Source organism: Puccinia triticina, chromosome 11A (genome assembly GCF_026914185.1).
Source record: "Puccinia triticina chromosome 11A, complete sequence".
NCBI lineage: Eukaryota > Fungi > Basidiomycota > Pucciniomycetes > Pucciniales > Pucciniaceae > Puccinia > Puccinia triticina.
Window position 1 is genome coordinate 356,771 of NC_070568.1, and position 23,163 is coordinate 379,933.

A 23,163-nucleotide genomic window follows, 5' to 3' on the forward strand; every position below is an offset into this window, starting at 1 on the left:
TAATTATGCTTCTGTTTATCATTGAACGTTGTCCTAACTCAACCAACATACTTGCTTCAAAATCTTTGATTGTGATAGAACATGCCTCAAATCTTTGAAAACATTACCAGCTGCATGGATTTTGGGTGACTCATTTTCTGTTCTTAAAAATTAGAAATGGAGTAGAAAATTACTTGCATCATGGAATCTTGCTCTAAAGGGGAGCTGCCCACCATAGCTAAACACTTTACAAGGAATCAGCAATCCTTATTTCAACAAGGATTGATTGCTGATTTATAAAATTGGCAGTGCATGATCAACTGGAATAATGGTTCCAGAATCCAAAAAAGAATCTGGTAACTATCACTACAAGAAAAAATCTCTCAACTAATAGCAGTTGACATGCGGGTTACTGCTTTCGAAGTTCTAGCTCCACCTGCATTTCGAGCCTGTTTTTGGAACCCCCCCCCCCTCATAATTACCAGCCTATTCCACCTGCTGTGGAATGAAGTGGTCTTCCAGGCAATTTTGAGCTCAAGATTTGAGATTCACTGAGCTCGCGCGGGCTCAAAGGGGCAGATTGGTTACAGAAATCCACCATGTAAAAATATTTACAGGATGTTTCTTGCCAGGGGGAAAGATATGAAGCTGTTTGAAGTGGGGGAAAATTAGCTAACAAGCTTGTGATTTCAATGGTGCAAAAGGCATGGTGAGAACCAGAATTCTAGAGGGAGGTATTGGGGAAGATAGGGCAGGGTGACATTTCCCCTGCCATTTGGCTCGATCCTGTAGGGCGAGACATGCCACTTCAGAGGCAAGTCCCTCCTTCGGAGATTGCTTCGCTCCCCCGAGGAGGGTACGCTTGTGTTAAGTTTGGCGGTCCCGCACCCGCCGCGGGTACCCGGGTTCACTTGGCAATCCTTATCCTGGATTGGGTTTTCCTGAAATGGAACCTAATGTAAACAAAGACTTTGTGAATGCCCAAGTCAAATGTTGAGTCATGTTAATCAAGAGTCGATGTTGGTCATTGGTATTTGACTCAACCTGAGAGATTTTGCCATTATCTGATGTCTAGATTTGTGCACCTTGGTTCCCAGCTTCAGAGAGCTTGAATGAGTTGGTTCTGTGTTGACATGGCTTTGCTTTGTTACAGACTTGACAGGATTAGCCAAATGAGCAAGCTGTGTGGTCAGCACTTGTTTCTTGCAGTGTGCACTGCACTACAGAAATTAGCAAGTTACCAGTTTACGCATTGCTGGCGCTGTGATAATGGACAGCACCCATACTTTCATGCCCAGCGGCATCAGCTCATTCCTTGCAGTTGCACACCTTCATCTTCATGATAGAAAACTATTGACTTGCTCTCTCTTGGCTTTTGCCATGTTTCCTCACTTGGATACTGGCTCCTCAATCATTCAAGGGCACACTCCAGTTGCGGCAAGAAAATGTACTTCATACTTGTATTTTTTTTTCTTTTCTAGTTTTGTAAAACGATTGTTGGGTACTTATAACAGACATGACATAAAAATACTGGTATGAAAAGGTGAAGCAGGGGCGCTAGGGACTAAGATCAGAATTTGGCGAAGTGATGACAGGAGGGAGGAATAAAAAATGAACGTGGGTGGTGGATGAAATCTGAAAAAAAGAAGGAATTTGATTGGGGTTCTAGTCCGTCCAGCAAGGCGTCGGCCCAACGACACCGCCAGGGATTAATCCGGAGGCTTAGAAAAAGACAGGATTTCGATGGAAACTCGACTTTTGACAATTGGGGGTGAGGGAGCAAAGAAAACCAAAACAATATTGAGATTATGATGTTGTCCAGGAAAGGGATCGGGTCGCCAGCTATAACGGGATGGTTTTAGAAGTGCTTATCTCCTCGCGAAGGAGCTTGTAGCCGTCGCGAGAATAGATGTCCAACACGTCCTGTTTGAGTTTCTGGGCTGTGGCTTCGGTCTTGAAACGCGCGAGAGTGTTTTCCAGGGCCTTTGCTGGGATATCCTGGCCGGGAGCGAGAAATTTAACGGCCTTGACCGGATCTTTGAAGCCAACCTTGAGTCTATACGCTTCGGCAAACGACATGGTGTTTGTGTCGAAGCCCTGGCCCGCCCATAGCGGTTTTATGAACTGCAGTTCGCGACCGGCTGCGCTGTTGGGGACTGTGACAGGCAGGTGTGAGAAGGTAGGATAGAAATCAGTTATAGACATGGCAGTCGAGTTTACTTATTTGACTGGCAGGGGGCTTACAGTTGAGATCCATTTGGAAAGCTTTGTAAGGATCCGATTTTTTAATTTTCGACATGACTGCTTGGAAGTTTTCGAATTGTCCCCCAAGGACTTGAGTTTGTTTCTGTGCAAAATTCTCTATCGCTTCAGCCGCGTCGTAGGGATATAGAACCGAATGCGAGTTTTTCCCGGCAATGCGCATCTCTGATTGGTATCTAGCCATCTCGCTGAGGTGAGTCTGTAATCCTTTGAGTTCCTCGGCAAATTGAAGCTTGAAGCCATCAGGCAGCCTACCCACGATGCTTTCATCGTGAAGGATCAAGGTCAATTGGGATGCGAAGACATTTTCGGGGCCCAAGAATCCATGTAGGTCTGCGAGAGATGCTGCAGCCCCACCGGCGTAGGTGCGGATACCTGGCAGAGTTGGAATTATTATTATTAAAATGGGTTAGTTTAATGGTTTGATTTTTATCAAGCGGGATCTTGGATGAAGGAAGGGATCTTACCAAGCCTAGCAGCAGCCAGTTCACGGGCGTTGAGGCTGGCCAAGTGATTGGCCAGACTGGAAGGGCTGCTGAACAGCTTGAGAGAGTTTTTGACTGCGGCCTCGATCGCTTCAGAGTTTGATTTGAGAGCTAGTTCATGATCAACGTTAATGAATTCCCGGATGGCGACCAATCGTTTAGTCGTGTCATCCACGAGTATTGCTTCCGTGGACAACGGCACTTTGGGATCGACTCGCAAGTAAGTACGAAAGTTGGATTTGCTTTTGAAAATCTTTGTGACCACTTTTCGGACAAGCCCCTGTGTGTGATCTGCGTTAGCCGGCAATTTTTTAAAGTCGGATTGCAGTTTGGAAGCATAGGAGAATATCCGGCGAGGCGAGGCTGGCGACAAGAAACGGCCAGCGCGTCGGAAAAACAGGTAGATATTGTTCCACTTTGAGCGGAGCCTGAATTTGAGACGGCCAGTCCAAGAAAGCTTGGGGGGCAGAGGGGGGTGAGACAAAAGTGGTTGGAACTCTTGTTCAGGATGGTAGTAGGTAACAGCAGGGTTGTGATTTTGGGGAGGATGGAAGTCGGCAGGAGCAGCCGATTTTCCGGGGTCAACTTCGGGGCGGTGGGCAAGCTGGACGTTCCTGTCTGATGCCTGTAGTGGGGCGAGGATGCTGTCAGAGACAGGATCCGGGGGGTGTGCTAGTTCGATTGCGCCGCGGGTAGAAGTGGAGGACTCGGCGCCATGTGAGACGGCACCGGCCACGCGTGACATGTCAGCAGCTCCCTCCAAGAGCGCACGCCTGTGGTGGGTGTAATGGAGGAGTGAGGCATGGGAAGGAGCGAGACACAAGAAAAGGAATGCAAAGGGCGATAAGATCATCGCGTGCAAGAATATGTAGCAGCGGGTGTTCAACCGTGGGGGTAAGTGAGTGAGTGAGTGTTGGGAAATTTAGCTGGCTGACAGGAGGACACGATCAAGAAGGTGAGGGGGACGAATGAGCGGGGAGATGGGCGACGGGCGAAGCGGAGGCTGGGGCAGCCTTTATGCTACGTAGGAGGTGGCTGGATGCCCAAGGCCAGCTGGGTGGTGGTGGTGCAGCATGAGCAGAGGAAAGCTTCCGATTGGGTCCACACTCGGCCAGCTCCTGTTTCAGGATGATACATAACTGGTTGCCAGAAGGGGACAATCCCTTGGGGCGCGATACACGCCATTGCCCACAGGAACAGCCCCCCCGGACGGAAGCGCTCGTCGGCCAGTGTCAGTGCCAGTACATAAATATGTACATCGCCAGGGGGACATGCCGCAGTTGCCCGGCAACCGCGCCGGATCCGGGTCTGGTGACGCGCCGGGCTGGAGCTGTGACAGGTGGGTGGATGGGTGAAAGGGGGGGAGCCTGGAGGGGATCGACTATGGCTGGCGGGCGGCGTGGGTGGGCGGTGCTGGGCAAGATGGCCTCGCCCGTGGCAGCAGCGCGAACACTCGTCAGACTCACCCCGCTCATCTCCTACGACCCGCAGGCCATCGACGACCTCACCAGCCGATACCCGCCCAAGCGCACCCTCCCCCTCAGCCCGCCGAGCCGGAGCCCGCCGAGCAAGAGACACAGACTGCAGCAGCAGCAGCAACAGCAGCCACGCCCACGGGCAGCATCAGAACCCATCGAACTACTCCGACCAGCACCACCCCAGCAGGAACATCATACCCCCCTTGGGGGAGGACCCTCTGTCAAGTCGCCCTCAAAGGTCAGCAGATCAACGCATGTCCATCGTCGACCACTCACTAACTCAGAAACCCGTGTCCGCCACAGCTTGCACGCATCCTCAGTCCCACCCCCCGCCCACCGCCCAGCGAGATCGCCGATGAGCCCCTGCTGCTCTCAGCCATCAGCCATGCCGACCAGCCAGCCACCACGGCCCAGAACCCCGCGCCCACGAAATACTCCACCTTGGGCAAGAGGCTCCAGGCCCTGAAGGCCTCCACCCACTTGATGCGCTCCCGCTCATCCTCAAACCCTGTCACTACCGCCACCACCACCACCACCACCACCACAACAACGACGCCGACCGCCGAAAGTCTGCCAGAACCCCCCTCGCCCGCCAAAAAACCCACTCCACCCGCCCGGCTCCGCGCCAGACGCGCATCCCGGCCCCCCACAGACCCCTCCCCACCACTGCCCAGCGCCACCACGCCCCAGCCGACGCGCCGGACTACGCCCAGGGTCGAAACCGAGCAGGTCAAGCTCGCCAAACTCACCAAGCAACAGACCAACATCAACAAGAAACGCTTCTGCGTCATCAAGGTCGACGTCGTCCATCTCGACTTCCCCAGGCCGCCCTCCCCCGAGGGAAACTTCCGCAAAGGCGCTCCATCATCCAACAACAAGAAAAAGAACACCCCCCAAGCTCCGCCTGTGTCGCCAACAGACAGGCCAGAACTCAGCCCGCTCCCGGACCCCCCTCCCGGCGCAGACGGAAAGAAACAGGTGCGCTGGAACGATGCACAATTGACGGTCGACCTCGAAGAGCTCTACCGCCGCCGCACCCTCGACCCCGCCCACGAAGAAGAAGAAGAAGATGATGATGATGAAGAGCCACCACCACCGCTCGAAGCCCGCCCCGAGCCCTGCTCGCCCTCAGCCTCATCTACCACCTCATCGTCTCTCTCCTCTCTGCCCTCCTCAGCCTCTCCGCCCCGCTCATCCCCCGCCCCTGACCCGGCCCCGGCCCCGGCGTGTCCGGCCACACTCAAGCCCATCCTGGTCTGTGCTTTTCCCCCCTCCCCCTTTTGTTTTTTTGATTGTTGGCTGGCGCGACTCACATCATCTTGCGCCTCCAGAAACTCAACTTCGGCCCGGCCTCGCAGTCCCCCATCCTCTCTGCCCCGTCCACGCACCCCTCCACAGACGCGCAAGTAGGAGAAGAGAAGCCGCTGGACGCAGGCGACAACCCCCCGCCGACGGCCCGCGCCGTCGTCTACCGCCTCGACCCGCTCGGAAACCTCGTCCTGCCGCCTCCCACCCCCCTCGTCGACCCGGACGTGCCGCCTGACCCACTGGCATCGATCGAGCCGCCGTTCGTCAAGGTCTTGCGTCGGATCTGGCGCGACCATTAGTCACCTACATCGTGTCGCCACCGGCAGGCTACACTGCGACACACTTGTCCCTGGATCTTTGTAGATAGATGGTCTTGTACTTTGTAATATGAGCCTAAGTTCTCCACTCCAACCCCCAGTTTCTTAGTCCCTTCCCATTCCATCTTATGCTCATCTTCAGATCCGAGGCGTTCTCTCTGTGTGTGTCTCTTCTTGAATCTATTTTGCGCGCTTCTCCCCATCTCTCTCTCTCTCTCTCTCCCTCTCGTTGTGTCTGTACACCTTTCTTCGTTTTGCTCGCTCGAGTGTTGTTGGTTGTGCTCTGTTGGATTCGGTTTCGTGGTCGTGTCGGTTTCAGTGCTGTCTTGGGCCTCCTGCTTTCAAAGATCTTCGCATCTTTATTAATTTAAATTCTCTTTTCTTGTTGAATCTTTCCTGCGTATAGCGTGTCTTAAGTTGCAGCAGCTCCATTCCACACGCTTGGATGTGCCCACCCACAATCTTTGTGGCTAGAGAACGCAAAGATAGGGGAATTACCGGCGTTGTTGTGCGTTGTGACAGGTCGGTGACAGGGTGCACATAACCCTAAGTGCTTCTCTTGGACCCACAACCCGAACGACAACCCACTCTATAAAACCCGCACCCAGGCGACCGCACCTCCGCCCGCACCAACCGCACTCGACCGCCGATGTCCGCCCACACGAGCTACAACGTAAGTACCCTATGCTCCACTCCTTCCCAGCATACGTGCACCTCCGATCGACTCTGCGTGCAAGCGTCGACCCATACATGATGACGATTATTAGTTATCCCTGTCCAACGGTGATACCATCTTTCTTCGAAAGAAGGGGTGATGGGATTCATCAGATGGCGAGAAACAACTGGTTCATGTAACTTTTCTAATATAACCGCTCTGAACTCGACGCAATGCTTGCATCCCCCTCTCGGCCTGCAACACCTGCAACCTGTTTCCTTGATCTTAAACCCTTGGGCCAGTACGATCACTAGAACTGACCACCAGCTTGCTCCTCTTTCCTCCTCGACTGTTGCGCACAGCTACACTCTCAATTCGCAGAACTCCGATTACCTCCCTCCCCCCTACCTCCCTCTACATTCCTCATATCCCTATAATACAACTATTTCATTACCAATCCGTCCTACTTAAACAGATGATATACACAACTATAAATCTTTGTACACCCTCACTGCATCCCACCAAATACACAGTCCAAAGAAAAGTAGCTTGACCGACTATTCTCATGCTGGAAAAATACGCAATTACAGCCTGGCCGGTGTGCGCCATGGTGCGGCAGCGAAGAGCATCCCGCATTGAGAGGGTTAACTAGAGGCAGGGGGAAGCATAAAATGGCCTCTTGCTTCAGTTCCCGCGTGTCCCCAGAAAGAAGTATTCATAGGACCTGCACAGTTGCGCAGGTAGGGTCTGGGTTGTTGGGACCACCTTTTTACAAGGTGCGCACCTAGCACTACAAGAAGCGTGATAGATTATGTAGCTTTATATGTAGACTTCATTGAAACTCCGCTTGTCAGGGCGTCTGTCTCATTTGTAAAGAAAATAAAAAATCCTAAAAAGGTTGGTCCTTTGACCAGGCTGGTCTCATATTCTTGTTTGTAATACTTTCGCGAAATGTTAAGACATGAATAGGACAAAACATTGGCATATGTATTATGATCGACCAGGGCTTCCTTACTGGTTGAAAATACTTGCTGTAAATTTATTACGCAATTAGAGCCAAAGAATTTACAAGATATTGATGCTAAAACAATAAGCGTGAGGTAATCTTTAGGGTTCTACTGAACACGGATCTTCCTGCTTGGGAAATTGGGATAAATCCAATTCTTCAGCATCCGCTTCGATTAATGAGTTGTCCGATGTGACCAATGCTTGGTTGGATTCGAAGAGTTGTCGTCCTTAGCCGTTGAAAAGATCAAGATAAGTATTGATACTTCAATCAAGATGATCAAACAGTCGTTTTGGTTGAACAAAGGGTAAAGGACTGACCCGTAAACTTGTTCCCAGATTTCTTCCTCTCCTCCCGCTCTTTTGGCGTCAGAGACTTGTATCTTTCCTCCTCCTCTTTGATTTTTTTGAGCTGATTCTGTTCATGAAATTTCGCCCTCCACACTGCAAACGTTTCTTTCGTGATCGGAGTACCTTTCTTGCGAGCAGCCTCTGCCTAAAGAAAATCGAAATCAAATTTGGATCAGACGGTATTGATCAGCATAAAAACCAAGAATGCTGCAATGAAGTGAGATCAAGCGATGGATTATGGAACAATGCATACTTCTTCAGCTTTTTTGATCTCCTCCTTCTCTAAACGCACTACCTCAGCGGCGCGAGCAGACAGAATTTGACCGAGTTCTTGTTGCAGAGCAAGCGAAAGAGTGAAAATCATAGCCATCCCGATTGATTCACGACCCTACTTAGAATCAGTTTAGTATCAACTCGCTGGGCGTCAGATCGGGCCCCAAGTTGACGAATCTCGGCAGAAAGAAAGAACAAAGACTGACTGTCTCCTTGAGTTTTTCAATCGTGGATTCTAGCTCCTGCTCGGTTAGTTCGCCTTCGACGGGCTCGATCTCGATTTCTGGTAATTCATCCGGGTACTTCTCTGTGTATTTGATCTTCAAGTTGACGGTTACTGATCAATAAGATTATCTTTGAATGAGTCCCTTGCATGAATCGAAGGATTCCCTTCGCTGGCGTGAAGCCCTTCAAGTTCTTGCAGCAGAGGAGGACAGAGCTAGACGTACGGGGGTTGGAGGGGGAGGGTTCCTCAGGCCCAGTTCTTAGGATCACCTCGTCATCGGATTCGACTGAATTTTCTCGACGGAAGTGCAGATGCCCGATACAAAAGATTGAGTCAGCCGGTCAGTTGTATGATATCTGATAAAGGAAAATTTGATTCACAAGTCAAGTCCTCAAAGATAGATTGAAGTACTTCGATTTCCTCTTTGCGTTGTTCGAGATAGTGCTCTATGAAACACGAAATGAAAATTCAGGCAGGTGGTTGCTGCTCAGATTCCATCAGGGTCGGGATCGAGGAGGGAGAAATGCTGACCTGACATGGGATGACCAGGTGATGGTGTTGAGGTGGAGTGTACCAGTTCCTGCGGGGCATCAACTTGGTCACGTCATTGTACTGCAACAACTGCGGAGACACGACAAAACACACGGCTTCATCCCCAACTCATCTCCATGTCATCAGCTGTTAAAGATGTCATACAAAGACCAACCACTATCAGTCTCTTTTCATTTACACTTTTTGGCTGGATCTTGGAGAAAACTCTTTCGGCTTGACTCAAAGCTCCAGTTATGTATGCCAATGAGGAACCAACCAAACTTCTTCCGCTAGAAGCCTGTTAGATGTTGCCGGCTCACAGTCACATGACTCACACATGCAAAAGGCCCTCATCCCTCGTCATGAAGCAGATTTCACTGAAATGAATAAGTTGATCAAGTGCCTGCCAGTTCATGGCCCGGGAAAATACACAAGTCACGCACACTGCAGGTGTCAAAGGGAAACACAACAAACGGCTGGCGGCCTGAATAAGTGGCTGGTAACCATGAACTGCTGTCGATCAACTCGTTGTCTTTTTATGCAAGTTGCACCACAGCCCATCATCTCATCAATAGGATTCTGGTAGAGGGCTGCTTCGCGACGGAGCGGGTACTGCCACTAGTCACTCCGACCTCCGAATACAAGGGACCTGATCAAGTTCATTGGAATCAATGCTGGCAGGTATACTAATCTTAATAACTTAGGCATTTGGTTGTCGAAATTCGAAGGGAAACACGCCGGGCACTTGGCTACCAAATCAGAAGCGATGCATGGGGTCGAACTCGTTGCTATTTGCTTACACCTTGAGCCACAACTCATTTATCCTGCCATCCCCTTCGTGAATGCCAAGCTAGGTCATTTCCCCATCGAATATTACGTCTAAATCCCTCGTCGAATTCAACTTCCGTGAGTTTTGGATAGTCATCTTAAACTCAGTCACCTGGCTCCCCTCAACACTGCGCACCAGTTGAATATCTGAACATTTTATCTGATTATTTTGCCATTTGCCTCTTTTTACAATAGGAACTCAACTCACCTTGTGTGACTTCTGCTGCTGCGCGGCTTATCAGCATCAACAATCTTATCAAAGGGTTTTCAGACCCTAAAAGCACGCAATCTATTTGGGGGCTGTTTCCTGCTAGACCTATACTACCAGCCGTCTTGCAAGTTTCAGCTGATCCAAAGTTTTTATTCTAATCTTATAATATTCACTCATTTTGCTTTTTTGTTTTTTTTTGGATAATATTCCCTAATTTTGGTTAAATGTTCTTCATGCAGAAAGGCAAGAAGATTAAATTTAGGGTAAATTAGAAGAGTTTCCCTCAAATCAAGTTTGTCAAAAAGCAAGAAATAGACATCTGACAGATACATACACTGACAATACTGAATTGATTGATCCTCAATCATAAAAATCAAATTTGATTTATAAAACATTCAACCTCTAACTATCACCAAACAAATATATCATGGTTCAAATCCACATAGGCAAAACCTCCACTCAAGGGAGACAATGGTTCCTTGCTGGCTCCTTCTTATTGATGCTTTCAGTTGGGATAATTGGTCCAGTTTCATCTGAAGAAACAAACTTGCAATCACTGGATAATATGATGCAGATGGAACCTGTGGACAAGACAAGTCAAGCTTCCAATGTTAAACCCCAATTGTCAAGAACGGGACTCATAACCATCAAGCGTAGGTCTGCAGTAAAAAGTAAACAAGCAAAGCAAATCCCAGTAAACCCAGGCACAGGGAACCAAAACCCAGGCTCAGGGAGGCAAAAGCCAGCACCGGAACCAAGAAGGCACATCCGCTGTCCACGTTGTTAAATTGTAAGAAATCACATATATCATCTCAAAAGTCAAACCAAAATCTTTCACCTTGTCTTTCTTCATCAATGAATTCTTGGTTTGGAAGGATCATCATCCAAATTACACAGATTGAATTGGTTGCATTGACAAAAGATACAAGAGTGGAATAACAGTTACAACATCATGTAATGAATTCCATGCTTTCCAGTCCCACCAAGGTGAAGGCATCTCACATGCTGAAATCAAAATTTGGGTGGTAAATTCCAAGACTTACCCCTGGAGGGTTTCTTTTCAATAGGGAATTCCAGGTGTGGCAAGCTGAGCAGCTTGTAGTGAGCTAGAGCAACATTTCCCCCATGGTCCTACTACTAGTAGCCCTTCAAATTGAATCATCAATTTTCAAGTGATATTTGGCTTACATGATTCCAGCCAAAAGGTCTTTTTGAATCACTGCAAAAAAATGGGTGAACTTCCCACACTTCACATGCAGGATGCTCCAACCAAACCGCTGTTGTAAGTCCACCAGTTTACATCATGGGGTTTTTTTTGACACAGTTGCTATGCACATTGCACAGTGACTGTGCATTTAAGCTTGTTTGATTAAAACCTATGAGACATGCCAGAGTAAACCTCCATCACAGTTTTGCACTTCAACTGCTTACAGCTGACCCATTTTTTTTCTTTGCAGTGTATACATGTTTATGACAAGAGTCCAAGAACTATGGAGGATTTAAGTTTTCCCATCAAGATCTACAGACCCTGCAAAACCAGATGTGGTTCCTGGAGCCTCTGGGACTAAATCTCCCCACAAGAACAGCTGCAGATTAGGGGGCAAGTTCCTCAACTACAGTTTCATTTGACAGCTAATTGTGCCATGAAGCCAAACAAATTTACATACTCTGGACTGTTCCTCAGGCTCAATGCAGCATCTAGAGCCTGAGAGCTACTTAGTACTGGGGGGCATTTTAAGCCAGAATACTCTCACCTGACAAGTTCTCAACATTCAATCTCTCTTCACTGACACCATCACTTTCTCCCCAGCGCCCAATCACTCTTGTAAAACAACACAAAATCATTAAACAATTTTGGTGTTCAAAGTTGGTTTGCATAATTCTATGCATGCATAAATCATAAAATCATAAAATCTTTTTTGCAGTGGATATGACTGTCTGATTATGTAATACAAAATTTCCTCACCAAAATATTTTTATGATTTTATGATTTATGCATGCATAAAATTATGCAAACTAACTTTGAACACCATAAATATTATCATGCTTACCTAATCCAATGTTCATGAATCTTTGATTTCATGACACAGTCAGCTTTGGATACCGCCACTGAGAACTGTACTCAGGATGAGAGCTTCTCATTCTGTATAAGCTCCAGAGATAACATCCTTCACGAAGATAGACCAATTGTAATAAAGTGTTCTTGTATCCAGAAAATCAAAATAAATAAATAACCAGAATAACCGTTTCCCACATGTATAAATCAGAGGAGATATCCCAAAAAGAAAGAAACTGACAAAACAACAGCAATTAGAAATGAGTAGCACAATGACAATAATTGGGAGAGTAACAAAGAGGTGAAGAGAATGCTCCTGTACAATTCAAAACGTTACAGAAAAACACACAAAGAAAAGGGGGGTTCTGAGAGAGAAGGGTGAAGTAAGAACGAGGTTTAAACAATGTCCATGGCCACACGTTCGTACCCATTGCGATTGCGGTTATCACTACTACTACTACCAGTTCGGTTCGAAGGTTTATTATGTTCGAATTTAGCAGAAGAAGCAGACAAAGAGTCTTTAGATCGGACTTGGAAGCCGCCTTCAGGAACCTGTCCATTTGTGAACAAATAAAGCGCAGTGAGTTCTCATGGGTTTGGAAAGGATTAGATGGAGAAAAAAAAAGGATTGACCTCGAAGAGTTCGAGATAGTTGATCCCGAGATGGTTCCCGGCGGTCCAGAAGTCGAGACAGTTAGCCTGGATACCCTTATGGAAAGGGTTGGCGGCTTTCTTGGACTTCTTGATGAGCTGGGTGCCATCGAGGAATCGATCGAGGCCGAGGAGCTTGAGACAGAAGACGAGTGACTTTGGCTTCCTGGAGTGAGAATGGTGATGGTGGTGGTGGTTGTGGGTGAGCGAGGAGAGGGAGGATTGCGCTGAAGGGTGTGGGGCGTGGAGGTGGGAGGACTGGGCGGCCATCGAAGTGCCCGCACGCCCGCCCATATATCCGAACCGGTTCACATTGCTGAGCTCGAACGTCGTCATCTGTCGGCTCACCATCCACAGCTGCGAGACCATCAACATCATCGTCCACACTAGCTGCAAGGTCGCCCAGATCGCTATCGAAAGCGTGAACGAATCGTAGGCCGCTAGCTGACAAAACGTCTGAGAGATCGAGCACGAGGCCGGTAACTGTCTCGGATCTATCTTCGTCAGATCAGGCGCCGACGTGAAATCTTCCCCCCCAACAATCGCACCCATTGACTGTGTTAGTTTTTTTAAGGTTGGTTCACCTTTTGTTTTGGGCGGACATCATTACTCACAGATGAAGGCCAGGATATCAAATAAGGAAATTCCGATGATCAACGTCCCAACGAAAACCAGAAATTGTCGATGATTGCCGACCCCAACGCAATTCCAAACCCACGGACAATGACTAAAATAACTGGAAGTTAGAATGTCTATCCTTTTATCTTGTGGATGTGGCGATATAATCTGGGGGGAAAGCGGGACTCAAACTGGTCAAATTTCCCTATACATCGTTGGCAGATTTTACAATGTTTACTCCGCAATGGTTTTCGATTCTAGCCCAAACAAAAGCCAAAGTCAATTAGTTTTCGCTCATCACACAGCATGAGAGAGATTCAGGCTGATGTTGATGATGACCGGGCTAACCTCACAGGAGATACAAAAGTTCATTCCATCGAATTTAGATTGTTCCACCAATGCTTCAATAATCTTTATACGGAAACCGTCACCAGAAGAAAAAGAAAAGAAGAGGGACTGGTTAGATAAGAAAAGTCAGGAGCAGGGCGGAGAGGGAGGACGGACGGTTTTGCGGTCGAGAGGATTGCGAGGGAGGGGTATATATCCTGGATCCAATGTGATCGACCGGACAAAGTTGTATACGCAGATTAAGCTGGAGAGGATGAAAAATAAGTTGAGGTATGAATGTTCCGGGGTGTCTGGGGGATGAAAAAAGAAAAAAAGAATTAGCAAATTTATCTGAAAGGAGACGATATCATCAGGAAAAGAAAAACAAGGCTGACGAGGTAGGACATGAGCGATCCAAGCATATCCGACCCAAAAGAAACTGGCGACGATGATCGTGGAGAAGTACGGGCTCTGGGTGATGATTTCCGAGGGTCTGCCCGGACTGCGGTGGTTAGCGTCGAGGATGGTATTGGTGATGATATGATGGGCGCCGTAGGCTTGAGCGAGCGAGATGATGATGGAGGAGTAGTAGGGCAGTGAGGATAAGGTTTGGAAAGCCAGTCCGAAGCAGAGGATGGTGAAGAGGAACATGATCGAGTGCATCCGGAGGCCGTTCCCCAGGGGCAAGACTCTCTTGGTCCCGTTGGGGTTCATGCCGGCCTCGGAGAGAGCCCTGTTCCAGGCGAAGGTGGACTTGAGTTCGATGGCCATCTCCTGGGGCGTCTTGCCCTCGATGGTCCGGGCGAGCACGTCGGCGCCGGCGAGGACGATTTGCCGGATGCAGTTCGAGTTCCCCTTGACGACGGCCCAGTGGAGCGGGGTCATGCCGTTGAGGTCCCTGGCGGCGACGGAGGCCCGATGGGAGAGGAGGAGCTCGACGGAGAGACTGTCCCCCTGGTAGCAGGCCCAATGCAGGGAGGTGTGGCCCTCCCTGTCGGCGGCGTCGACCGAGAGCTGGTCGTCGGCCGCGGAGAGCAGGTAGCAGAGCGTGAGGGCCGAGCTGGAGTGGGTGGCCAGATGGAGGGTGTTGAACGCCTGGGAGTCGACGAGGGCGGGGTCGGCGCCGTGCTTGAGCAGCAGATGGACGATCTGCACCCGGCCGTTCCGGGCGGCCCACATGAGCGGGGTTGCGAGGAGCTGGCCGCCGAAGGCATCGACCAGGGCGCCGCGGGCGATGAGCAGCGCGGAGAGGGCGAGGTGGCCGTTGATGGCCGCCCAGTGGAGGGCGGTGATCTGCTGGTGGTCGGCATCGGTGGGCAGGGCGAGGGCGGAGTCGAGCAGCTGCTTGACGGCCTCGATGTCCCCGCGCTGGGCGGCGAGATGGAGCGGGCTCGGCGGCGGCTCGGTGGGCGTGGGGAGGGGCGGCTCGGGGAAGCTGAACTGCTCTCGGCGGGTGTGCGGATCGGCTTCCGGCGGCGTGCGGGTCTCTCCGGCGAGGGCAGCGGCGGCGGTGGCGGTGCCGGCGGACGCGGTCGTGCCGGTGGAGATGGAGAGTGTCGGGCTGGTCTTGGCGGAGTGGGCGAGTAGGTGGGCCATCAGGCTGGCGCTTGCTGGTCGTGGGCCAGGGAGAAAGGAAAAATAAATAAATAAAAGGAGTTCACCACAGCCCCAATCAAATTGCATATTTAAATCAATACATACATAAATAATATTATTTTTAATTTAAACAAACACAAATCAAACTCGGTGATCAAGACAGCTTTCCCTCAACATACTCCAGCCCTCTAGGGTTCAGCACCTGGAGCAGCCCGACCTGAATCTCCCTGGCTCTCATAGAAAGCTCCAACCTGCGCGTCACATTCTCAAGGGCAATGGAAGCTTGAGACTCCAGCTGGCAAAGCGAACTTGCCCTGTTCACCAAGCCAAAGTATCCACGCGGCAGCTTGTCAGGGTGGATGCTCTGTCTGGCTCTCAGGTGGCCCCAGGGCTCCAGCAATTGGAGCTCATAGGCAAATTGGTTTGTCGGCTCTGCATAAAGGATCCGAAATCAGCTCTCAAGGTAAAACCATCTGCTTCGCTGGATTGAAAATGTGCCCACCCCTTAGCTCATTCATAAACCCCTGGTAAACATCCATGTTCTCAATGGCAATCAGGATGCTGTCAAGCTCCTCGAGACTACTGAAACTAGTAACCAGGTCCCTTCCAAGTACTTGAATTGTATTCACTAGCCACTTAGGATATCCCGGACAAGCCCTGAAGGTGTCGACCATCGCTAGGTTCACCTGATGATCAAAAGCCACCAATTCGGCTAATTTCCGCTGGAGAACCTCAAGCTTCCTGAAAAAAGTATCAACTGATATGGTAGGTCTCCCCGGGAACACCCACCTCCCCGATCGCACCTGTTGCTCAACTTCAGCCTTGATCATCGGCAGAATCACATCCCTGGGTCCGAAAAACCCGAACAAATCCACCAGATATGGGCTTTCCTCGGCCAGGTAGGTTTGGATCACTACGGATTCATTCGGGTTTATTGAGAAAAATCAGATCATCAATTCATGAACACCAAGAAGAAATCAAACAAAAGCTGCATACCCCCTCGATCAACCAACAGTTTTTCATACTGATACTTGCTCAGCTGTTTGAATAATCTCACTAAGGGATCTGTCCCTGTCTTTGAAGAAGCCGGATCAATAACTAGAATCGCCCGAAGGTTGCTAAGAATTTGCTGGCTGCGTGTGCGCACACGATCTTCTATAGCAGCGGCCTGCTCAGTAAACAGTCGGAGTTGATCCAAGGTTTCTTTGAATCTCTGTTTGATGGACGCTTGATCATAATCTTCGATGACTTGTGAGTATTTCCTGACTCGACGCTTGCTCGCAAACACCCTGTCGAGAATCATATCGATCTCTTGATCGACTTGCTCCTTGCTCATCTTGCCGAGCCTAGAGAAGCTGGGGAGGCGCTTCAAGGGACAATCAAAAAAGGCTCCATCATGACTGAAGCTCGTAAAACTTGCTAAGAAGCCCTGGATCCTTGGACTGATGATACGGGTTGGAAATTTTTCAATTTGACCCATTAACTTGGTTTTCCAGCGCAATCTTTTCCCTCTGCGGGGGCTGAGCTCTGCCAGAGGAGTAGAACTGCCAGAACTTCGTGAACTAATATCATCATCTACTTCCTCATCGGCCTCGAATTGCGGAACAAAAAAACTCCTTCGGCGGTCCTCTACGGTCATCATGAGAGCGGAGCCAGATCCTCCCGCCTCATCGATTTCCATAATTTCAGGTTTGGATAAGCCTTCTTGGCCGTCGTTGGACGCGGCTTCGGCCATACCGCCTTCGCTTCCCACATTCTTGCCTTGTAGTCCATCACTGAGAGCGAGTGAATGTGAAGAGGGAGTGATACTCATCAACAGAGAGGCCAAAAATACGATCAGCAACATTAATGCTTATATGTTTAAATAAGTACGTGGAAATGAACTTCTAATTTGATTTGAACGACTGTTCGAGTTTCGGCCTGTTCAAGGTTGTCTATCTACGCATCAGAGTCTGAGACCATACCTAAATAGTTGCAGGCCGAGTCAAAAAAGACGTCCTCTTACCCACATATAAACAAGAGTGCGCAGCCAAATTAATCAATCATTGAGATGGGAGGGATCAATAACGCTACATACTCTGGAGGCGCTTAACTTCGATACACCTTATCACCACGAAGCGTGCTTCGGTCAGCTTTGCTATGAGTGTTGGCAGACCAGTTGTGTCGTAACCTGATCACCTTCAGAAGTGTGATTTTAATTAGGCGTAGCATACGTGGAAACCAGTTCCATCGAAGACTTGATATTCCTCAGCGCATAGCTACAAGTCTGTTCAACTGCCGTTACATGGGAGAAGAACCGAACTTAACAAAGTCCCTCGAGACTTCGGGCCCCCGGGGGGTAGGCTGAACTCCTCCTGCCGAGGGCTATCGGAGGCTTGCTTCGCAAGACCAGACGCCCGCAGCAGCGAGGGACTTGGGTTAAGTTCGGAGAAGAACGGAAATCATAATTTTGAAACAGGTTTGTAGGCTTTCATAACCTGTTTTGAAGTTGGTCCTTTCCATGTATGTAGATCAGTATGACCTATCCTTGTCATGTTTTGCGCACTCTCTCTTACTTCATCCCACTTCACCTAATGTCATCATGTGGGGCAATAAACTGTGAGCGCTTGCTGAAAGGGCAGCAGTCGAAACAGTGGGCCTGATGAATCAAACCGCACACATTTTTTGTTTTATACAGATGTATGGATTACGTGTCTATGGAGTGGATGTGCTGGAGTGGTTTCTCAACAACCGGATGAAAATATAAAATGAGATCTGTCTCTTGTGAATGTATAATAATAAGGATTTGGACAAGGGTGAATAAATACTAGTGAATTCCTGGAATGCTTGGGATGATGTGTTGTATTATTATTTTTAAATTTTCCTCTATTATCTAGGGTGAGAAAATGTAATTATACTTAGGCGTCGAGATGTGAATTATATACGCAAATATTAATCATAAGAAATCAAAAATAAATAGGTCAAAAACGTGGGAGCAGCCCCATGAAGGTGTGAATGATTCGACTCTGGTTTGCAGAACTAAGTAATATGTAGTTTCCAGATTTCGCATGCAGGTGATAATTGAGAGCAGTTCAATGGGGAGAATTCAAGGCTTTTAGGTGGGCTAGTTCTTCAAATTCAAACTGAGAGGAATCACTGGTTTTGGGTCCAGCAATCGGTGGTTTTTTAACCCTGGAACAGATAAGTGGGGAGGTCAACAACGCAGCACATAGATCCGACTGGAGTAAGAAGTTCGTGGAGGGGGTTGCTTACCTGAAAGCTTGTTTGCCACCTTTAGGTGGCACTTTACTTTCAAACCCATCATCTTCAAAATCACCCGCCTCTATATATAACTTCATCAAGCGTTGGTTTTCGATCCATCTTTGGGCGTCCAAAAGATTCAATTTCTTTTCTTCGCAGATTCTTTGGAGGATGCTTGGATCCACAGCTCCCTCACCGGATACTATGTTGGACTCTTCCTCTTCATGTTCGTCTCCTGGGCATAGCTCAAAGTTGAAATGGTTGAAAATATTCCACTCACTCCCATCATCCGAGTTTTGAACCTCCAACTCCAATTTGTCTTCTTTGCGGATTAATTTGATGGCTGATGCCGGAAAGCGGATCTTCAATACCGCCGGTATTCCTTCGCTGGAACCTTTCAGTTATTGAGTGATTGTAGCAATTCAGCAAGCGTCCGTCAGCTAAACGTGAGCCATGCATAGCAAGCTTGATGAAGAAAGTAGAGAAACAGGTAACCAACTTTCTCCAACGAAGGTGCAACAGCAAAACGTACGCCGAACCCTTTCAATCTTCAACCATCCTTTGACGTGGCTGTTCGGCTTATTCCCAGACCAACTCGATTTGTTTTTGCGACACCAATCCGTGTATTCATCCAAGATGGTCTGGAGACGCCCTCCCCTGAGGGTTATATTTACTCCTTTCCTCGGTTTCAGCTTTGGTGCGCATTTCAGTCTCGTATTGAAGGTGGTTGGAAGAGGGGAAGTAACCGGCGCGCCTTGGGCAGAAGTTGAGCTGTGGGCACCCAGGTGCATATTCTGAACGTATGCGCCCGAAGAGCTTTTGATGATTTCGCAGAGCTCTGTCGTGGCCTGTTCGGGATCCTCGTAGAAGATACATGAGAACTGGACTAGCTTTTGTAGATCCTCACAATAAGAGGCCAAGCCCTCCAACGGCACGTGTTTGAGAAGGGCTTTGGAGGTGGAAAGAAGAATCAGTAGCGATCAAGGCAGTGCAAGAAAGGAATCGAGAAAAACTACTCACGCAAATATTCCTCGAAGAAAAACTTCAAGCACCCCGCGAATAGTTGCTTTGGAGGGAACAGTTCCTGGCGCCACTTTCTTGAATCAAGGCTTGTGTCTCCTAGAGGATAATGATCACACGCATCAAGGAAGAGGACAACATTTTGCTCAACCGGCGTTTGAAGGTTTTGGTTGGTAGACTCCAAGTCCATAGCTCCGTAGAATTGCCCAGACTCTTTGAATAAGAAACTCGATGCAACGGTATTGAAAGTTGGGGCATTGAAAACGTTAGACCGATTGCCGGGCATTGAGCCTATCTTAATCGGATCAGGTGCTCCAAGCCATGAGTTGTACTGAGCGTCAAATGGGAATTGGCTAGGCAACGCGGGCGGGGTTGCACTTTGGCTCGACAGCGCCGCCCGCTGACGAAGGTCCGTTTCTGTCCTGCGTCTCTTGATCTTACGGCATTCACTCGGATCCCCCAGTTGTAAGAAGCCGTCCATAGAAAACATCGATTGGTTTTCTTGCGGATTCAGATTGGTTGGTCCTGGAGGACAGATCTGGAGGCTGGGGACTGTGGCGAGACTATCTGAGGCGGATAAGCCGATTTGTGAACCCAGATTGGGATATGCATTCTGAATGTCTGATGGACTTAGAAACATCGAATTGTATGGCTGGGACAACGGCTGAGAAGACTCATGGAAAAAGGGGATCGTGTTATTTGTAGCTAAAGAGCTGGCCAACGCGACATCTTGGCTTCCCGGATGATAGGGTTCGCTGATTGGTTGCTGAAGAGTGCCAGATGGAACGAGATGATTTGAAGGCATGACCATCAAATCATGTTCTTCAGCCGCGCCCGCTGGATTGGCCGGCCCCTCCTCGGGATCCTCTTGTTCGATACGAATCTCTGCTTCGCCGTCATTTAAGCAAGACTGTTCAATGGAGCATGTACAGCTTCATCAACCTGAGAAAAATCGATCTGCGCAGTGGGATTCAAACAAAACACTTACCGAGATCAGGCTTTTTCCAGGATCATCAGAGACTATCGGCTGGAGGTTAGGCGTAGTAAACGTGTATACAATCCCAGTTTCGGATACCACAAGTAGTAGTAGCTGAGTGCCCGTTAGCGTCGCCAGCTCATAGGCCTGAATTTCATTTCAATCAGCCATAAGCGATCTGTTCTCTCATCCGTCTGAAGGAAACAGCACGACAAACTTTTTTCATGATGCCGGCCTTACGTTTAGAAAAAGTGATGTGCTAAAGTGACCATATCAGTGCTAATTAGAAGACGCTGGTGTTTAAGATTGGTTCATCAAGATGAAATACTCACACGCTTGCTCTTGTCTTGAATGTATTCGATGTCTATTTTTCGCCTGCCAGGATTCTTCTTGCGCTCAGAGGTAACGTCATCCTCATCATCATCATCATCGTCAACCCCTTCATTATCTTTCCGCTTCTTTTTGGAGCGAAGAGAGGTTTCATCGGCGCTGAAAATGAACTTGGATTGGTTTCCTTGAAATGTGGGATCCTCGGGGGTTGGTTCGTCTTCGGACTCTTTTCCAAGGCCATTGTGAGGGGAATTTGACTGTGAATCTCAAAAATGATGAGTGGTGCAACACGGCACGTGTCAAAACCAATACGTCAGATCTATGCACACTTGCCCCCAAAAAAGTATGACAAGTTGCAGAGAAGATGAGATTTCTTCTAGAAAAATGACCTGCCTGAGCCATGTCGATCCACTTCAACCCTTAGCCAATATCCCGCTTGGGATATCCGGTAGATAATCCGGGATATCTGTCGTGGGACCGCGGATCAAGCCAGATATCTGAAACCCGAGGTTCCGAAACCTGCGGATATAGGCGGATATTTCTGGATCTGAGGCGGGGCTCTTCAGGATGCAGAGGCTCAGCGGAATAGACACGCGCACAAGATGAGAGGAAACTGGCGAATGGCCTGAATATGAAAAGGAACTGGGGGAAAGAGGATGCCTTGTAAGGGCACCTCAAACAGAAACACAAGGACAAACAACCCCTGGTTGCAGACAAGCAACCCCTGGTTGCAGACAAACAACCCCTGGTTGCAGACAAGCAACCCGACCTATGGGCCCCCCTTCGACGCAGTCAAAGACTGAGGTAAGGGATACATGCGAAGGCACCTCTACACGGCAGTTGCAGTGCGCCGCCAAAGCGCCAAAAGTTCGGCCGTCAATTTTGACGGTCCCCCCCCCCCCCCAGCCAGCGTTGACCGTTCGCATGCCGGCCTCCCGTCAACCGTCAAGTGGACCGCCGAACTTGGCGGCCCCCCCGCCAATGCGCAAGCGGACAACCCGCTGGCAAAAGTAAAGGCACGTTGACCCGTCCGGCAACACGCCGTCCCACCCGAACCCTCCTGCAAAAGCGGTCAGGGCCGCTTGCCCACCGTTCGATCACCATTCAACCACACACCACCGGCAATTTGCCGGCCGATCGCATCACCCGCTTCCCACAACGATGCTTGCTTCATTGTTTTCCGATCATTTTTGACACTCACTCTCAGGACAGCTCACGGGCACTTTCAAATTGGTTCAACGGCCTGTTGAAACTCGAGCATCATCGCGGCGCTATGCTGCGCTCCAGAGCGTAACGTGCACGAGACTGTATCATCTCTTTAAACCTAGCATATTCAGTATCGCTCTTCACTCACCTTATAAACCTTCCGTCATGTTTGTGGCCAGAGTACGGTCAAGCTGCACAAAATACCTCAAATTGTGTGAATGACCATCAGGATGGTGAGAGAGACAGCAAGGACGAGCATCTGAACATGCTGGAGGTGATCAACATCTTCCATCCGGCCAGTCAGGTGGACAAGTGGATGGAGGGGGCGAAGGCAAGGAGGAAGAACCCAAAGTCGAATATCAAGGGTGGTACCCATTTGCGGGCTTGGCGGTGAGTGTTGCAAAATCCCCTCAAGTCCGGCAAAGCCGGGCTTGTCAGCTGGGGCCAGGAAACAGCTGAAACAGGGTTTAATTTCCTTTGCGCGGCGCAGCAACTGGTCTCAATCCTTCTTACTGGCTACATTCATACTATCCTTGTTAAAATTCTCACCAAAGAGGGAAAGAGAAAAGGAAGAAAAGATTTTTTTGGTGAACAGTCTCGAGATCCTTGGAGGGGGCACAAGGTGGTCAACTCAGGAAAAGAGGAGAACTGATGATGTTATTACTTGTATGAATAAAGTTTTATATACACGTTTTTGATAATGAATAAAATTTAAAGTTGATAATGAATAAAGATAAGTTAGAGACAGAAGTTGAATAAGATTATGATACAGAAGGCTATTCCTCAGAGTTCTAATGACATAAAAGGCCGCCACAAAGATTTAATCAGATCAAAAATAAGCTACTTGTTATGGTAAAACATTATCATGGAGTAAGGGATTTTTGGGATAAGTAAGAGAGAGAGAAGAAATTCCAACAATCCTTTTGTGCATGCAATATGAAAATGTCTGCTCACATGTTGAGCTCTGCGGATTAGAACTCCGCTGCCGGGCTAAGGCCAAGCTTAGAGACATGCTCAACATGAATCCCAATGAAAGAGAAAGTGTATTTAAGAATCAATGCTATTCCCTGAGTGTACAGAAGCTTATTTCCCTAGTCAATGTGAGATCTGCTAAGCATACTGCATTAGATTCAATTAAAAACACAGTTTTTTGAACAGTTTGGATTATCTTCTGCGTAGGATTTGGCAAACCCATATGTGTCCCCTCACTTGGAGTTTTACCCTGTATATTCAG

General features: G+C 48.8%; 6 protein-coding genes across 6 annotated transcripts; 1 reads left to right on the forward strand and 5 right to left on the reverse strand.

Annotated features, from left to right (window-relative positions):
- Positions 1 to 1,821: 1,821 nt before the first annotated feature.
- Positions 1,822 to 3,579, reverse strand: PtA15_11A34 (uncharacterized protein; the record flags this gene model as incomplete). The annotated part of the gene is made up of 3 exons (XM_053161249.1): positions 1,822 to 2,135; positions 2,224 to 2,616; positions 2,709 to 3,579. 3 exons carry the CDS (start codon positions 3,577 to 3,579, stop codon positions 1,822 to 1,824), a joined length of 1,578 nt encoding a protein of 525 aa, XP_053024902.1.
- Positions 3,580 to 4,148: 569 nt separating this feature from the next.
- Positions 4,149 to 5,811, forward strand: PtA15_11A35 (uncharacterized protein; the record flags this gene model as incomplete). Its single annotated transcript, XM_053161259.1, has 4 exons — positions 4,149 to 4,284; positions 4,348 to 4,442; positions 4,508 to 5,458; positions 5,536 to 5,811. 4 exons carry the CDS (start codon positions 4,149 to 4,151, stop codon positions 5,809 to 5,811), a joined length of 1,458 nt encoding a protein of 485 aa, XP_053024903.1.
- Positions 5,812 to 7,591: 1,780 nt separating this feature from the next.
- Positions 7,592 to 8,877, reverse strand: PtA15_11A36 (uncharacterized protein; the record flags this gene model as incomplete). The annotated part of the gene is made up of 7 exons (XM_053161270.1): positions 7,592 to 7,719; positions 7,811 to 7,985; positions 8,094 to 8,228; positions 8,320 to 8,450; positions 8,563 to 8,625; positions 8,720 to 8,785; positions 8,871 to 8,877. The coding sequence occupies 7 exons, from the start codon at positions 8,875 to 8,877 to the stop codon at positions 7,592 to 7,594; spliced, it is 705 nt and encodes a 234-aa protein (XP_053024904.1).
- A 3,484-nt stretch (positions 8,878 to 12,361) lies between these two features.
- On the reverse strand, positions 12,362 to 15,244 carry PtA15_11A37 (uncharacterized protein; the record flags this gene model as incomplete). Its single annotated transcript, XM_053161281.1, has 7 exons — positions 12,362 to 12,517; positions 12,599 to 13,143; positions 13,231 to 13,343; positions 13,427 to 13,491; positions 13,583 to 13,645; positions 13,739 to 13,872; positions 13,957 to 15,244. The coding sequence occupies 7 exons, from the start codon at positions 15,242 to 15,244 to the stop codon at positions 12,362 to 12,364; spliced, it is 2,364 nt and encodes a 787-aa protein (XP_053024905.1).
- Positions 15,245 to 15,615: 371 nt separating this feature from the next.
- PtA15_11A38 (uncharacterized protein) lies at positions 15,616 to 16,970 on the reverse strand (the record flags this gene model as incomplete). The annotated part of the gene is made up of 2 exons (XM_053161292.1): positions 15,616 to 16,070; positions 16,154 to 16,970. The coding sequence occupies 2 exons, from the start codon at positions 16,968 to 16,970 to the stop codon at positions 15,616 to 15,618; spliced, it is 1,272 nt and encodes a 423-aa protein (XP_053024906.1).
- A 1,258-nt stretch (positions 16,971 to 18,228) lies between these two features.
- Positions 18,229 to 21,125, reverse strand: PtA15_11A39 (uncharacterized protein; the record flags this gene model as incomplete). The annotated part of the gene is made up of 8 exons (XM_053161303.1): positions 18,229 to 18,328; positions 18,410 to 18,791; positions 18,897 to 19,346; positions 19,418 to 20,327; positions 20,406 to 20,540; positions 20,611 to 20,652; positions 20,726 to 20,988; positions 21,113 to 21,125. The coding sequence occupies 8 exons, from the start codon at positions 21,123 to 21,125 to the stop codon at positions 18,229 to 18,231; spliced, it is 2,295 nt and encodes a 764-aa protein (XP_053024907.1).
- Between the last annotated feature and the right edge of the window lie 2,038 nt (positions 21,126 to 23,163).